This window comes from Ambystoma mexicanum, chromosome 5q (genome assembly GCF_040938575.1).
Source record: "Ambystoma mexicanum isolate Mex_15411 chromosome 5q, UKY_AmexF1_1, whole genome shotgun sequence".
Classification (NCBI taxonomy): domain Eukaryota; kingdom Metazoa; phylum Chordata; class Amphibia; order Caudata; family Ambystomatidae; genus Ambystoma; species Ambystoma mexicanum.
The window spans coordinates 1,072,704,128-1,072,721,879 of record NC_090933.1 but is presented as its reverse complement, the minus strand read 5'-3'; the positions used below and the strand labels follow the sequence as shown (position 1 = coordinate 1,072,721,879).

The window sequence follows — 17,752 nt, the reverse complement described above, 5'->3', positions numbered from 1 at the left end:
AACTATTCTTTCCTTGGTAAAGGAAGATATCTTTATTCAGGTATAGGCATCAAGGTTTTGAAAAACTGGATTCGACGCTCGAGGAGTCGAAGTCTTTTTTGGCTTCGATGGTGCTGTTTAGATGGCGCGGTTGGCGTCGACGGTACGGCTGGCATCGAGGGCTCAGCCGGCGTCAATGGCTCTGCTGGCATTGATGGCACAGCTGGCATTCGTGGCGCAGCCGGCGTCACTGATGTTGAGGGCTCGGCTGGTGTCGAGGGAGCAGCAGGCATCGACAACCTCGACTTATGTTTATGTTTTCGGCTCCAAGGAACCGTCAATGACTTATCATTGCGTCGAGGCCTCGATGAGGATCAGGCCTTCGTCTCGGGTTTGAGGGCGCTCAGGATTTGGCTGGAGCCCTTTCGTTACCGACTTCTTTAGAAGGCGCAGTAGGAGCATGGCTTGCATTGGGTTTTTGTTGTTCAAATATTTTCAGCATTTCTGCTCTAAATGTTTTCCATTTGGCAGGTGTGAAGTTTTTAGTGGGGCAAGATACCCTCTTAGGGGAGGTGTCTGACGACGAAGTAGAAGAAGGCGACCTATAGTGCCTTTTCTTTGACTTCCTGGACGACAATGAGGAGTGGTGGGAGCCACTCCTCGATCTTGATCTTTTAACTTTCTTGTTCTGAGAAGAGTCGCCTCTCGACTCGGTCGAAGGCTTTTTGGTTGGGGTAGATGGAGATTTTTTGGGGTTTCTACCTACTGCCAATTTCTCCTTTCACTCCTTCAGGGCCTTTCCGGTGATAGACTGAGACTTGGAGCAGGCTGAGGTCTTATGCTCCACCCTGAGACACCATAGACATATACGGTGTGGGTCGTTTAACAACATTTTCCAGTCACAATCTTGATTTATCTTGAATCCGATCTTTGGGGTAGTCGGTGTTGACGAAGCAGACATTATCGCAAAAATAACAATGAAGGTGCCATATTTCTTGAAGCGATAGCTTCTGCTGGAAAACGGAATTGAAGCCAACGGCTGCTGTGCGTGCTATATATCCCTTTGATGACATACATCATACTCGAGACAGTGGCCCTCAAGTCGACTGCAAGGACGCACAGCGCCCTCTGCATAAAAAAAGAAATCTGAAGCAACTGAAGCTGGATATTGAATATCAAAGATGAGGAATACGTGGCAGGACACAATCCATTTGAAATGGGCAGGTTATTCTCATGTTTAGATGGTTGAGTCTTGTTGCAGTGGCAATGAGGAACTGGACATTTTTCAGGTTGCTGTCAAATAAAACACCAAGGGTCTGCACCACCGAGGAGGGAGTGAAGAGGTCGTGATGAAAAAAAGAGGGGAAGAGTAGGGTTGAAGGCATGGAGAACAAACTTTCAACTTTGAAGAGTTTAGCATGAAGCAGTTTAGGGAATTCCAATGGAGGATGGCAGTCAATTGGTTATGCATTTGGAGATGGGAGAGGTCAAGAATGGGAAGAAAACTATGCAAGTTTCGTCTGGGAAGAGATTATAGTCTTATATAATGTAAAAGTTGGAAAGGATTTTGCCAGGGGAGGTGGTGTATAGAATGAAGAGGAGTGGACCTAGGACTGATTATTGAGGCACAATCACAGGAAGAGGAATCAGTGGAGGAGGTGCTGGAGTCCCAGGATACGAGGAAGGAGTCAGAGTGATAGGAGCACACCCAGTTTAGTATGCAGCCCTTGAAGCCAAGAAGGGAAAGAGTTTGAACGAGGGAGGGATGATCCACAACATTAAAGGCAGTCTAGAAGGACGAACATGGAGAAGAGGAAAGGTTAGTAGCCACTGGTAAGATAACTGGGCTGTGGACAATTACAGTCGACCAGTCTGTAGAAACAGTAGTGAGTTGTTGAATTCAGCACTTGTCATATGAGTGGTACGACAGTGGATGTTAACAGGCTCAGAAGATATGAGTTGAGAGAGAGAGAGATGTTGAATGAGGTAGAGAATTGAGCGGAGGTGATGGGTGCAAGTTCCCTAACAATTTGAGGTGCAAAGGAATAATGTGGAGCAAAGGATATTTTGATAGAGCAAAGAATTGGACAAGGTTTTTTGGGGAGAAGTGAGATAGAAAGGCCAATGTGGGGAATATAGGAGTGGAGGACGGGAGGTAAGCACGAGAAAGGTGGATGAGGTGTACCATGATTTGGTGACTTTAGTGGAGAAGTAGTAGGCAAACTCCTAGGTGGAGAAGCAGGAAGAAGTGGAGCGGTTCCTGGGTTGGGTGGGGGGGGCATGGTCTAAAGGTTCACAGAAAGTTTACAAGAATGTAATGGGATAGCAAAGAGGATTAGCACGATAGGAGGATTTTGTTGTGGCTAGAGATATGGTTAGAATCAGTTAGAGTCTCTGCAGGCTGTGGGAAGAGTGGGGAAATAGGACGCAGTCTTTGCGCCAGAAGCATAAGCAACAAAGCATTGCTGTCCTCAGCAGTTGGGTGGCTGTGGAAAGCCACAGTTGATTATGTGAGTGGAAGGTGTGATGATCCTTCAGAAAGCATCACTTTTCCCTGTGGGATGGTGGGGGTGAGGGGTCGAGAGAGAGACCCTTTCCATGAGGCTAGGGAGGTGTGGCCACTAACCAATAGTGCACGTCTGGTTGGTAAAATGCGGAAGGACCTCATAGAGTGGAACTCCTCTCTTGGGCACAAGAACGTCCAACCCCATAAGATAGTGACATCGCCCAAACCTCTTTTTCCTAGACTCATATCGGAACCCATGTATTAATATGAGTGCAGGGACAAGGAAGAACTTGAGAACGCTACAGGCAAGGGGCAAAAACGCTTGACCAGATGTTGTCACTGAAACTGACGTTACGCCAGGGTGAGAGAGAAATGTGGAGAGTGTGGTTCAAAAGAATGCACAAGGACGACTAGCAGGCTGACTACGCGGTGGCAGTAGTGGCAGCAGAAAGTGGAGAAGGCGTCCCGCATGGAGGCAGAATGCCACACATTATACAAGTGAAACCTGGTGGCTGTGCTGAAGCTGCCAAACAAGAGCATTACACAAAGGGCAGGAAAATAAGAGATGTAAGACCAGTGCCCAAAGCTCCCATAATGAATAAATTCAACACCTTTGTTCAATCCATTCCTAAAGAAGAGGCGAGAAAGGTGGAAAGAAAATGTCCACCTCTCAGTGAGAGGGCCGCTAAGAAACCGGATGAAAATAAGATCACTCCTGGTATGGCCATAACCAGTTTCTCCTATGGAGAGGGGTTCCCGTAATACTATCGAAGAGCCCATGGAAGTGGGTTATATGGAAGGAGGCATATGTGACGGGTCTCAGGAACCGGATAACAAATTCATTGAATCTACCACCCTTCAAGACCCAAGAAAAAGCACCTAAAAATATCTGGAAAGCCACTCCAAAAACAAAGCTAGATGGGGAAGCCGAGCGTGAGTGTATGTGACGATCCTTCAGATAGCGTCAGTTTTCCCCGGGGGGAGGAGAGGGCCCTTTCCATGAGGCTAGGCAGGTGCGACCGCTACCTATTAGTCCCCATAGGGGTGATAAAATGCAGGAAGACCTCATGGAGAGGAACTCCCTTTCTGGGGACAAGGCTGTGACTCAGGGACACAGTCCCTTTAACTCCCAACCCCATAAGGTAGTGACACTCTTTCCTAGACTCATCGGAACCCATTTATTATTGTGTTGGGCCAGACAATATTAATGTGATAATTTCAGGGAACAAGGAAGAACTTGAGAACGTTACAGTCAAGCTGGAAAAAACAATTGACCAGCTGTTGTCGATGGAACTGACATTACGCTATGGCAGACCCTGTTCTATCAAGGACGACAGAGAAAGAGAAAGAGAAAGAGAGGAACCTAACTGGAACGCGAGATTGAAGACAAGGCGGAAGTAGAAATAGAAGGATGACTTGAGAGGGACAGACGTGGATGGTGTGGTTCAAGAGAACGCACAAGGACATCTCGAAGGCAGACTAGATGTTGGCAGTAATGGAAGCAGAAAGTGGAGAAGGCGGCCTGCACGGAGGCAGAACTCGACACGTTATACAAGTGAAACCTGACGGGTGAGAGTAAGACCGAGAAAGAAGAGAATGACCGCAATGCACCGGCGAAAGACAAACATGTGTTATTTGTGAGATGCCCACAAAGCGGCATACGAGTCAGGCGGGAACCGGCTCAATAGAAGGACGGAGGTTGGGTTGTGTCATGACCTGTAGTGGGTGCAGTCCGAAAACTGCGCCAAGACCGCTAAACCCATCCCTCGCTAAGTCGCATAAACTGACTTGAGAAGCATCAAGAGTTCTGGTGGCTGGACGACCCGTAAGGAAGAGACGGTCAAGTCCACTATCAACATCAGAATAACCATCAGTACAGGGCCCAGGAAACAAGGATACAACAAGAGAAAACCCACATATCGTCACAAGATCCCAGGCAGAATCGGTGAAGCATCCAGACTCCAAACCCAGGTAGCAGGAGCTGTTAAAAGTTGGGGAGAGACCCGAGGGAAAGGTAAGAGCCTTGGAAAACAGGCAACAGCAATTGAGCATAAAGAACAGTTAACTAACAGAGAAAGAACACTCACCTCAGCAGTTGTGAATTGAGTCCATCTTTAAAACTCCAACCCCAACTGTCTGAAACGTTATTCGAGAGGCTATCTTCTCAAACTCCGCCAAAGGAACCGAAAACCCTTGCAGGGGTTTTCTGGAGCATCATTGGCAAGAACAGAGTCCTTGAGGGGACTGTGGGGGGGCAATCATTGACAAAGACGTAACATCCGAAAACACATGGGAAATAGAAGCCATCCTGCGCACACCCCAGAATCATCTAGAGTTGGTCTTCGGAGCAAAACCCAATGAAGCCCTCTCAACAGGCTATTCCAAGCATGTGATTGGTTAACACCAGATTCCTGTCAAGAGTCTAGTCCTTTCAACTCCCGGAGTCAACACTCCCTTTTGAAATGAGAAGAAAACCATTATCATTGTCTTTGTCGTTTGCAAGGATGTCAAAGAAGGAAGCTGAAACACAGATGGCAAGATTTTGGTTATAGACTTTTATTTGACGGATTGAAAACCTAGCTGTCCCCATATCTAAAAGGGGTTTCCCTGTCTCGAAACTAATACTAAATGGTCTGTCAGAATGTGCATCAAATTAAACATCCACCATCCTGTGTCAAAATCCTACTCTAACCCTCGCACTACAACTAAAGGATAACTAACAAAGTTCCTTCTTCAGGAAAATGGCTCCCTTTCTCCTGCTTCTTCAACATTTCCCAAAAGAATGTTCTCTTACAGCAGAAAGGCTGTAACTTCCCCTGGCTTATGTGTTTCACCCAGTCTTTATGCAAATTACACCCAGGAGAATGGCTCCTTCTCCTGGTGTAGAGCTATACAGTTTCCAATAAGAAAATAGGGGGAATCACTCCTTTCCCCTGGTGTCTCCAGCTCAACATTCAGCCCGGTACCTAGAGAATGCCTCCCTTCTCCTGGTATTACTTGGTACAGTTCACAACAAAGCCAGGGGGAATCACTCCCTTCTCCTGGCATTTTTAACCTAACTCCTAGGTCGGAACTAGCAGAATGGCTCTGTTCTCCTAGTGTTTGGTTAAGTTCATAAAAAGGCCATGGGGAATGACTCCCTTCCCCTGGTGTTTTTATCATACCTCCTATTTCAGTATCAGGAGAATGACTCCCTTCTCCTGTAAGTTTGGCATAGTTCTTCCTCACTGCTTTCAGCTTGCCGTGGCCTTTTCCACTCTCGTCTGTTCTTAGCAAAGTGCTAAATCTTGTTGGGGTCCAAAATCCTTCTCTGGTGGCCAGTGGTTTCCTTGTTATCACTGAGCCGAGGAAGATATTCTCTGAAGCTCTCTTTATCACTCTTATGGTCCCAGACCCTTTTGGTACTCTCGTTAGGGTACGTGACTGTTCTTGTGTTCGGGGTAGGGTCCCTAACCCTTCCCTGGTGGTCAGTACATTTCTGTCTGCCAATGACACGAGGAAGATGATACTGGAGGCACAACTGACACTGGCTAGGCCCAATAGTTTATTCACTCCCAGTGGGCTGAGGGAAAGCTGTTTGAGTGTCTCTCCCGCCTGCTCTTTCTTCTGCTCCGGGTCTCCCGTACCACCCCATACCTTCTCTGGGGTTTTGGTACGTCACCTGGGCTTCCTGGGTTCGAGACCGGCTCCATCAGCTTTTCGAGCTTCTCTCCCAGTTTCAGGTTCTGGAGCACAGTATCTCCGTGTACAAACCAGCTTGATTAACTCTCTCGGTTGTATGCTTGTGTCTGAACCACCAGACCCAACGGAGAACTCACACATCAGCTCGCCGGCCATCTCTGTGTCTTCCTCCCACTGACTGCCAGCAGGATTTGTTCCTCCCGCATTGGAAATCTACTACACCTACTTCCTCCGACAGCTGTGTTCGGCTCTGCAGCCAGGCTTGACACATCTAATAGTCCCTTGTTCCTTTTTACAAATTGTATCCAGTTCCTCCCATGCAAATTGTACAAGTCTCTTTTCTCTGTTAATGGTACAATCTTCACGCCGCCTCAGTGTCAACTCGTACCAGTACTTTAAGAGTATGAAATCCTCATGTCTCTGGTGATCTTCTTCATCCTGGTATCTTCTCCATTTTACAGAAATGCGATTGGTGCGAATCCTCTACTATTCATCTTCCTGTTGAAAGGAGGGTTAGCATCAGTTACTAGGTCTGCTTCAGCCCTTTTATTAGTAATTACTACGTAAGAGAACAGGAGATCACAATAGCATACAATGACATTTTTAGCATAGCCCTCCATAGATTTGACAGGTTATGGGGCCTCAAGGATGAGAGGGTGAGTGAATTTACTCATGGGACTTAAACTTTTAACCCCAGAGGGATTTGATGTTATTGTTACCCTTTTCGGATGGGGTTTCGAGAGGCCTTTCTCTAGATCAATGTCCTTGTCCCCAAGAGAGGAGTCCCTCGCCATGAGGTCCTCCCGCATTTTACCACCCCCTAGGAGGGCTATTGGGTAGCGGCCTCACCTCCCTAGCCTCACGGAAAGCCACAACTCTGGGGAGAAGTGACGAAAGTCGGTGACTCTTCAAACGTTCTATTCTCTTTTTAAAAAAAAGAAAAGCTGGGAATCAAGGCCTTTCTTTTAGATATTAACCTGGCAACGTCTGACGAAATTGCAAATACTTGAGACTGTAAAGGTGAAGAAACCAAGAAAGTAGTGAATCACTTTGCACCACAGTTCGCTGGCCAGCTCCTCAAAAGTGTGGCGCTGGAGAGTCAAGAGGAACTCAGGGAGCACTTTCACGGTCCCAGCAGGGGCCAACCAAAGATTATAAAGACAGCAAGGTGAATTGCGAAGCCATTGAAAAAACTGCAAGGTTTGTTGAGAGCAGTATGGTACTCTGGGGAATCAGCTAGCAGAAGGAAGCCATTCTCTTAGCCCAGTGAGAACCATGAAGAACTTTTTTTTGTTTGTTGTTGTGGGTCATAAGAAGCTGGAACTTTTATTTTGAGAAAACCTGGAAACTTGACATGCAGAAGAAGGGAGTCATTCTCCTATATCTGGGGTGCCCAACATACTGCCTGCGGGCCAAATGGGGCCCTCGATACGGCGCATTGCGGCCCGGCAAGTGTTTACTTTTGTAATGAGATATGGCCCACATCAAGATGTATCCGCATTGCATTACATAAGTAAACTGTTTGCCCGTGACCATAGCTGAGTTCACCTATTAACCTCATCTTTATCTCCATTATAATGTATGACCCACCTACTTTGCTTAGAACGGAAAGCAGTCTGAGGCACCCCGGGGGGGGGGCATACATTATAATGGAAATAAAGATAAGGTTAATAGCTGCCAATTACCACAAGAAAGTGAGTCAGCTGTCAGACACCGGTTTACAAAGAAGGAGCTGAAACACTGAATGCCAGCCGAGTAGCAATTCATCCTTCTTTGTAAGCAAGTGGCTGACGTGGAGGAACCAGTGTTGAAAGGCAATGAGGTGACACTTCTGTTTTCTCCAATGGAAGTGACAGCAGGATAGGCTCAGGCAACGCAGCTTGAGTACTGCTCTACCCCTGTCAACAAGGCTATTTAATCGTTATAACTATTAAAGACGGGGCTTACACTCCACTTATCATGTGAATGGACACTTTGGAATGCCCTTTTAGCCCTCCTAGTTGCCCAGCCTATCCTATCCCGATGGAAAATTACTGTTCATTATGTATCTATATTGTATTCATGTATTTACAGCCCAATTGCCGTAATGTGCAGCACGTTTATGTAAGTCTCACGGTCACCAAACTTCCCCTTTCATGAACCAAGGTATTACCACTAAACTACCCGGCTCACCTCGCCAAGACAATCAATGAAGTTGAACAAAGGCACACTGCAAAGGAAATGCATTCACTAGCTGTACGTTTGAGTGTATGGCACTTATGATAGAAGTGGCCGACCATCCAACCAAAGAAACACAAACAAAAACACAAATCCTCAAGTCCTCATGCAACACAGGCAACAGTGAAACAATGCTTTTCATGATCGTACATATGAATAACATCATAAGCATGATGACCAGGGTGACCAGGAAGGACCTGGCTTTCAACTTCAGCTTCTCTTTATTCAAACCATGTATCCCAACACAGGTCAGAGAGGGCTCAATATTGGTGCAGTTGCTTGGGGCCCCCCTGAGGCCCTTTTCATTTGAAAGGCACAGGCGCCGTTCCTTTCTGTACTGATAAAAGACCTTTACTCTGACGACAGATCTTTGTTTAAGTTCCAAAGTCATTTTTGGCACATGGTAATCAGTGGCTAACCGATACATAGGGCCTTGTTACGAGTCCGGCAGTAACCCGCCAGTAGCAGTTGGACTCTTAACACTTACATGTCCCGGCAGATCAGGAAGTCATGCGCCGGAAAATGTTGGTCCCCATTCGGGAGTGGGGACACGGAAGTACCGGCACCGTTGCAAGGGTGCCGGTGCTTCCGTGACAAGTCTGCCTACCGGGACCGTTGCACCCGGCAGGTCAGTCCTGCCGAGCACAACAGCCCCTGCAGGCAGACTTGTAGTGTGTCAGTCCGGAAAGGGTGCTGGTACGTTGCTACCGGCATCCTTATTTTCAGGCCACCACACTTGTAATGAGGCCTTGGGACAGCATTTCTTTGTTCCTTGGGCATAAATAATAGCTTATTTGCGCTCCATTAATTTAATTTGTTGCACAAACCTATTTTGCAGGAGAACATGCAGAGAAAACTGAGGACTGCAAGGGGGGTGCAGGTGGCACCGAGAGGAAGGGGGGAGCAAGCTCCTGGAGTGTTGCTTACAGGGGGTGGCAGAGCCGCACCCCTGCCCTTCAAGCAAAATGCTCCCTGACCCTCTCGGCATAGCAATGTGTGTGTGAGAGAGGGAGGAGAGAGAAAGGGTGATAAAGTGAGAGTGGAGAGAGTGTGGGAGTTAGATAAAGAAACGGACAACAAAGAGATAGGGAGAGTTAAGGAGAAGCGTGTGAGAGAGGGAAGATCGAGGATAAGAAAGCCAGATATATACGAGAGAGTGAGCAGGTGGTAGAAAGAAGAGAAGGGAGAGATAGAAAGAGACAGCAATAGTAACATACAGAGAGAGAGGAAGAGAGGAAAGCAGGGAGAGCAACACAGACAAATGGTTATGTTGGGAGGTAGAGAGGAAGAAAGGAGTAGGGGAGTGAAAGAAAGACAGAAAGAGGGAGAAATATTAACAGGGAGTGAGAGAAAGTGGAGAGATAGTAACATTGGTAGAGAGGAAGAGGGGAGAGAAAGACAGAAATAGTAACATAGGGAGAGAGGAAGGGAAGAGATAGAAAGACATAAAAAGAGAGAAATAGAAACAGAGCGAAAGAGGCGAGAGACAGACAGAGACAGAGAGAGAGAGAAGGGGGGAGGGCGGGGAGTCCTGTTCTTCCTCGTCAAAGTGCTTATTCTTTAAGGTCCCTGTCGTCATGACCAGGATGCTTTTTCTATTTCATTTTCCTTGCTTCGCCCCCTTCCTCATGCAGTGTGATCCCCTCTCCCGCTCCAAGCCACACGTTAGTAGTCCAGCCCACTGTATGCAGCTTCAAAAGGTATTTTCGACCCTCTGCGAAAACCAGTTGTGCGCCCTTGTCCTACATCATGAAGTTGAAGCAAAACTTTATTACGATTTATTGTAGCGACAGGGATATCATAGGAGCTTTTTGACTGGGATGGTGCACTTTTTGATCTGGGTTTACGCTGACTTCCTAACGAGCACCCGAGTTTCTTTAGTTAAGGTAGAGAAATCCATTAGAGTTAAGGACAGTTAGGTTTGTTTTTCTTTAAAAAATAAATCTTTAGCAACCACCGTGGCACCACTTGGTCAGTCTCTTCATTCCTTGTTGCCACAAAGGGGAAGAAGGAGGAGAAAGGGGTAATGATAATTCAAGGGATAGTAACATTCTGTAAAGGCAACTTCAATGAAGTACGCAAGTGGAGGAGAGGATTGAGATGTTGAGGTAGGGGACATTGGAGTCGAGCTTGAATTTACGTTTGGTAATAAATGGGGTGGGATAGAAGTGTGGTGAAGGAACAGCGATGGTGAAGAGAAAAAGTGTGCAGAGGAAGAGGGGTCAATTGTGGGGGGGGGGGAGACCATGGGACCAAGAAGGTTGCCTTGGTTGTTGGCTGGAAGTTTATGTAGGCTGACTAGTGAATTTTCAGAGAGAATGGTGTCAAGATATTGGGCATTAGTTACACTGCAGAGATCGAGTTCATCCATTAAGACGCAGAGACATCAACTGGGGACTTTTTTGTGTAAGCAGTCAAGATCAGAGAAGTCGAGATTGAGGGTGTCCGGTGGACAGTAGATAATGAGGATAGTAAGTGGGGGGAAAGAGTTAGACTGAAATGTGCTCAAAAGAAGGGAGTAAAATTAGAGATGGGAGTTGGAACCAATGGTATGTCCTGGTTGACTATGAGACCAACACCACGATCTTTTTTTGAGAGATGATACAACTGAGAGAAGGAGGTAAGGCTGGAGTGAAGGGCTGCATGGTAGTGGCATCATAGTGGAGAAAGCCAGGGTTTGGTGATCGACATCACTGAGAGTTTGGGGTGTTAGGAATCCAAATTATTTGTGAGAAAGGAGAATTTTGGAAGAGAACAATAATAGATTGTGTACAATTCCTTAAACATTATCCAGTAGGCATTCAGATCTTAGCAGTTACAACATAAAGCAAGACATCCAACAGTTACATTCCGACTGATAAACATTTGGTCCTTCCAAGCCACAGACTCCACCACTCCAATATACTTTACACATCGATAGACAACATTTGTTTGAAATTGGTCCCAAATACCTTAAGACCTACAGAGCATAGTAATAGTGGAAATGGAAGTGTCTTCCCTCTTGTTTGTGTATATTCGGTTTTTCAAACATTCAGTTTGAGTTGGGCCCGTTTTGGGTTTTCAATGCCTCAATACACATTTTTTGGCAACAACAAACGCTGTGTTGAAGAATCTATGAATTATGATTGAGACATTGCTAATGTTCCCTAGAACCTATTTTAACAGTGCAAGCACACAATTTAGGGCAGTCCTTGTTGGCCACCGTACATTTTGCCATCTTAACTGGGGTATAATGCAGTCTATTCGGGATCTTAAATTGGATCAGCTATACCTTGCGCAAAGGGAAACCTCCCTGGTTAGGAGGCAACATGTCCTCCACCGCACATTCGAAAAATCTTGCCCCAGGTCCCTCTCTCATTTTAGAAGAGCTCGATTCACCAGAGTATAGTGTTTTGTATAATTGTATAATCTAGAGACACACCTGCTGTATTTGCCAACTGCCACGACTACCTCTATGCATGGATGTGTTTCAAGCTCCCAGGGAAAAGCCAGCCATTTCTTCCTGAACGCCGCCCTCATGCGAAAGTATTGCACCATCAGTATGGGTGAGTTACCCAATGTATCCATAAAATCCTCCAATGAAGCAAAGGGCACCTCGGGGAACATGTCCCTCATTACTAATGTCCCATGCAGAACAGATATCCGAGTCAGAAGTGGGGGCTGTATCCGGAAAGTTCCACAGTGCAGATCCCCCGCTATAGTGAATCAGAATATCCAACCTACGGAACAGCCTAGACCATGCATTCACTGTGGTCCTCCCCGTATCGAAGGTACAAGAATCAATATATGCGTCACTCAAAATGAACGATCTTAAATTAAGTGGAGCCGTGCTGTAGCTTTCAAGCGGCAGATGCACTACAGTATACTAGGAGTTGTACCAGTAGTAGGCAAAATGTGATTGTGCCACCAGAAAGTACAATTCATAATCCGGAGCCGCTATTCCACCGCGATCCTAGGGTTCCACCATCTGTTTCCACCTCAACCTGGCCGACCCGGAACGCCACAGATACCCCACAGCTAAGGACTGGAGGTTGGTGACGAATGCGCTTTTAGGCCAAATTGGAATATTCATTAAGTAATAAAGTAGCTTAGGGAGAACTGACATTTTTTAAAAGGGAGAGGCAAACGGAAAGAGGGTGTTTTACAGTGAGCCTTCCAAAGAAGCAGGGTGAGGTGAATAGTGGGGCACATGTACAAGATCTAGATTCTGTAGTAAATGAAAGAAGGCAGGTAGGACACACGAGGGTGGAGTGGGCACGGCGAGAGAGAAAGCAGTGGCTTTATATCAGTCTGTCAGAATTTCACAGTTTAAAAAACATTCTCTGCAAAACATTATTAACGTTCTAAAGATTGTGGTGTTGAAACCATCATCTGCAGGTCTGATTTCAACATCGATGTTGATCTCAGTCTTGTAGACAATGGTTTCAAAACTATCTATCCTGGGGCATATATCATATCATCTTTAGAAAACCTACTGATGTTAATAACGTTCTTCATTATAACAACTTCCACACTCGCGCTATGGTGAAAAGTTTACCATATATTCAAATACTAATTACTACACAACCTGAGATTTTTGAAACGGAGTGTGAAATTCTGACTTACAGATATAAATCTGGGGGTTATCTTATAGAAACAGTTTCTGGAGCGCGCGCAAAGGCATCTGCCATCAGGAGACAAGATCTCTTAAAACCGAAATTGAAAGACACTAATATTCCATTGCTCCACATTTCATATTACTCTAATCAACGCGCACAATTTCGAGGGTCATAAAGAAACAGGGGATGCTTGAGACAGGGCCAAGGAAGCATGGGTTCCAAGCACAAAGAAACCCATTTGCAGGTGCATGTCGGCTTACTAGATGGTCATAACCTAACATAACATGCTAAGCAACATCTGGGACATTTAGCAACTATTCAGGCATAGTCTTTAATCCCGTCAGTAGGCACCCTGGTTAATCGAAATCCACCTAAAATCATGTTTTAACTACTGCATAACCTTCAATGCAGCACTCATACCTGTATCAAAACATTTAACTGAATAATCAGCTAGTGCCACAAGATATTCCGCCTTTCGCCGAAGATTGAAGGACAATGCAGTGCAAGCCTGCAGGGTACGCTGCACCAGTTCAAATCTGTTAAAAAAAATAATAATAATCAGTCATAAAACACTTTGACGATCACATTATTCTGACATCATAAGAGCAACCAGCAATTTTTTCAAAAATCTATAGCATAGGCATCATTTTATTATTAGTAGATTGAGAAGAAGCTTCATATAAAACACTGACAAACCGAATAGGTCTGGATCTTTGGTGTAAGTGTGTTGTACTGAATAGTGCATAGGACATAGGTTGCGATTGTACGTGCATGTGTGCGTCTGTACGTGTGCATGATTTATATAGGTACAATTTTATGACCTGAAAGATTTATGGTTGGAGTGTTGTATAATGAGTGATTTTGGCTTTGCAGTGTCAAAATGACATCTATACAGGTAGTAGTGCCATCATATCGCCCGCTAACACGTTTATATAACGGACATTTAACTAACACCCACAGTTATAAACAGTATCTACATTCGAAGTATCTCCATTTTATGCCGAGGTAGTATCATAAAATGCACCAAAACCTCGGTTACATTGCCATAATATGTTCATAAAAAAGCTTTTAAAGTTATTGCCATACTGTTTGGCAGGGACTCTAACCATATGCCTTAATTCCATCATGCATCATAGAACACTTTATACAGTGTCTATTGCCCAGGCCTTGGTAGTTGCACCATGGGCTTAGATATTCCCATCATCTGTACAAGTGGTCGCCTCTTATGCCATATAAATGTAGAAATCATTTAATCCACAATATGTCATACATAATGGACAAAGGGGTGTGAGTATGCTCTACATGTGTAATTCAGATGTACAACTTGCTTTAAGTTGCTTAGAGAGAACTCGTGCTCACGGGATGATGCCAGACATCCAGGGTCTGCTTTACGCTTCTGCTCAACAATTCCATATGTTGGTCTCTTGCATTATATGTGCACATTCTAACATGTACAGCAAAGCACTCTGGGGTACAGCATTTACGGAATTTCAGACATGCCCTCCCACACACGTAGACTACACAAACAGGAAAAATACTACATTTAAACACTCCTCTTCACCTTTTCGTTCTACCCATGTTGGTTGTGCTCTATTATAAATATGCTTCTAACTCCACCCTACCTTCATCCTTCTACTTCACTCTTAAAGCATTCGGTTTTTATCATTAAGATTGATGGCCCCCGTTCTTCTAGCAACTCTACTCCTCGTTCTTGTATGCACCCCCGCACCTTCTAACCCGCTTCCCACACTCTTTACATTTCAGTCCGCCAAACAGCACTATTGTCTCAGCTTTTGCTCTTTTCAGCATCTTTCGATTGGTGCTTTTCTTAACTGTCAGAAATGCCGTCATTGTTCCGCTTTTAGAAAAGCTCTCCCCTTGATCACGTCTACTCCCTCAAACCTCCCCCCTATCTCGCAATTGACATTTCTTTCTAAACTACTCAAACGTATTACCTATTAACAACCTTCCCCTTTTCTTATTTCCTTTGCACTCCTTGCTGCACTTCAATCGAAATACTATCATTTACAATCCACCTAAACTGCTCTCTTTTCGGGCACCAATTCTCTCACCTCAGATTGGCATTCACATCCTGGCCAATTCCTTTTACTTGATCTTTCTGCAGTATTTGTCATTATTGGATCACCCTATCCTGCAATATACACTTAGCAATCTGGGTATTTATAATTTGGTATTTATAAACTGGTTATTTCAGGGTTTTATTTTGCTCTCTCCAATTGCTCCTATCCAGTCTAGAAAGAGGCTATACACTATAGCCAACCAAACAGCATGTCCACCGAAAAGAAGGCAGATTCCTCATAAGCAATGCCCATGGTCCACTAATTCAGACTGCATGTATAATCTACTAGTTTCATCGGTGTTCCCACCATTAGACCGCTTTCCTCAGGACTAGGTTACAACATGATGAAGGAACCCCAAAAAAACGTTCATTTTTTAACTGGGAGGGTTCCTTAGGAGTATCTGTCCTTCATTTCAGTCTGGCAATCCAAGTTAGAGGTATGTGGGAGCCCCCTTATGAGGATTTGTGCTGATATTGAGTGGAACTGTTGCTTAGGTGGCTACAGAATATATCACTAGGTCTATGGTTTTTTTGGTTTGTGTGCCTGGACTGCAGGACAAGTTTATTTTTGTTTATTTATCGTTTGAATCCTGTAACATTAGATTATTTAAAATAAAATGCCACACTTCGCCGATAAACTAACAACAAAGGTCTAATAATTTCAAACCACAACAGACTTGTTATCCTTTAACATTTAGAAACAAACCTCCTCCTTGAAACCACATTCCGTAACTCAGAGGACCAAAAGAATCCAAATATATGGGGAGAGAATGCCAGCAATGACCCTCAAAGAAACCCCAAACCATCAAACCATCAAACTACAATGGGTAACCCGGCCCTCAAACATTGTCCCTTGCGTGCCCCATAGAAGTCAACACTTACCAACTTCAGGTTCATGCGCATTGCACCCCACAAGACGGGGACAAACAGCCAATATTAAGAATGCACCAAGCAACTAGATAAGACATTACCCAAATTCAAGACTTTGACAAAAGACATTCCTGCCTCTCAAGAACAACCTCTTCCCTTGGTTTTCCACCTTCAAGCAGACCTAAACGCTCACCAATGCTACAACTCCTGCATCATGCACCTCTCTTAAGATTCATAAAGACCATCTTCTCATAAAGTGACCCGAGACACATGTTCAAAAAGTACATCAATTAAGGACTTCACTAGGACTGTTAAAAAATGGCAGCATGCATCACCTTTTCCCTCAGATATGCCGACTGTAATACATTCATTAAAGTACTACCCACGGCGCCTCACGAGCATGGACTCTTCAAGACAATCCTTTGTGTCCCAGCCCCTGATGTAGATCCAATTAAGCACTCTAGGACCTCACCCAGCATGCTCATGAGTTTTTCATAAGACACAGCAAGCACCTTTAGCAGCACAACCTTATGTACATTCTCCCATTCTCCAACACCTCGGGTTTACTATCCAATTTGATGTTTTCAACTATGCACGTCTCAAAGTGGTCCACACCTTCCAGATTTGAAGCAATGTTCTTGGGTTTATTATCCAAGTTCAGTGACCAAGTATTTCAGGTGATCAATGTTCTTCTCTGATTTTACTACTCTTCTAGAAATGTCCTCAAGTGTAGTCTCGCCAGCTTTTACCGTTTCCTCTATTCTGTGGGTTTGGGCATTTTCCCACAAGTCAGGCCATCATGATCAAGATGCTTACTAGCATCCAGTCGTTCTGGGACTTCTGCTGCGCGATCCAATGTTGTACAGAGTCCCTTCCTTCCTCCTCAATTCGCTTCCCAGACATGTTATGATTTACTTAAGCCCTCCAAGATGGCCACTGCATGTACTTCCCAAATTGTCGATGTGCAGGCTAGTGTCTCTGTAACACAAAGCTCCTGTCATGAACTAGACTATCCTCCAGCCTACCAGGGGCATCCCTATGGTCTCAGAAGTGGACAACACCATCACTTCCATGGCAAGGATCTCGCAGTTCTAATGCTCCTGACCATTATGCTATAAAGAAGGTGCTGATTCAGCACCAGAGAGGAGGGCGCAGCTAACAATTGCAGGAATATGGGGGATGGACTGGGACACCCTCTAGGGAGGAAACAAGGGGGCCACATGGAGCTGAAGCCAGCCCCAAGTGTTAGATGTAGAGGGGGACACTTTGCATATAACACACCATTGACACAATGGAAGTAGCTGCACAAATGTGAGAAAGGCGAAACAACAGGTAAGCACTCTTCATAGAGGCACCACAGGTGGGCTACACCTCATAGGCATGCTTTACACACATGGTCTATGGACCACGGCAGAGGGAGGGGAGGATGCTGAAGTCAGGCTGCTCGTCTCAAACAGACCACAGTCGCTGGGAACAGCACCAAGTGATATAACGAAGACTGACGAGCCAGTCACACGGCTGCTTGTGGGAGCTGTGGAAATCAACCTTACCCAGAGAGGTACTCGCATGGCACTAAGGCGGTTTCAAATAAACCCTTGGCCAGCGGGTATGAGAACGAGGATGTGGAATGGTGGGGCACTCCAAGAAGAGCCAACCACACGGTACGTTTTGGTGTCCCTGGAAAGTAACAAGCACTCAGTGTCCACAACAGTGTTTGCGAAGGTTACCATCTTTCCGGTGCAGTGTGAATGTCTCCCTTCCCACCAGTTCAGGGTGTCTCGTGTTGCTTCTTTTCTGGTGCTGACCAATGGCAGATTAATA

The 17,752-nt window shown here is 45.3% G+C and overlaps 1 protein-coding gene across 2 annotated transcripts in view; it reads right to left on the bottom strand.

Moving 5' to 3' along the window:
* Positions 1-17,752, bottom strand: part of TBC1D31 (TBC1 domain family member 31) — a 1,687,314-nt gene that overhangs the window by 1,522,403 nt on the left and 147,159 nt on the right. For both annotated transcript variants that reach the window (XM_069621570.1, XM_069621571.1), the window contains exon 3: positions 13,402-13,517. In XM_069621570.1, the coding sequence (XP_069477671.1) occupies positions 13,402-13,517 (116 nt within the window). The remainder of the gene's footprint in view (positions 1-13,401; positions 13,518-17,752) is intronic.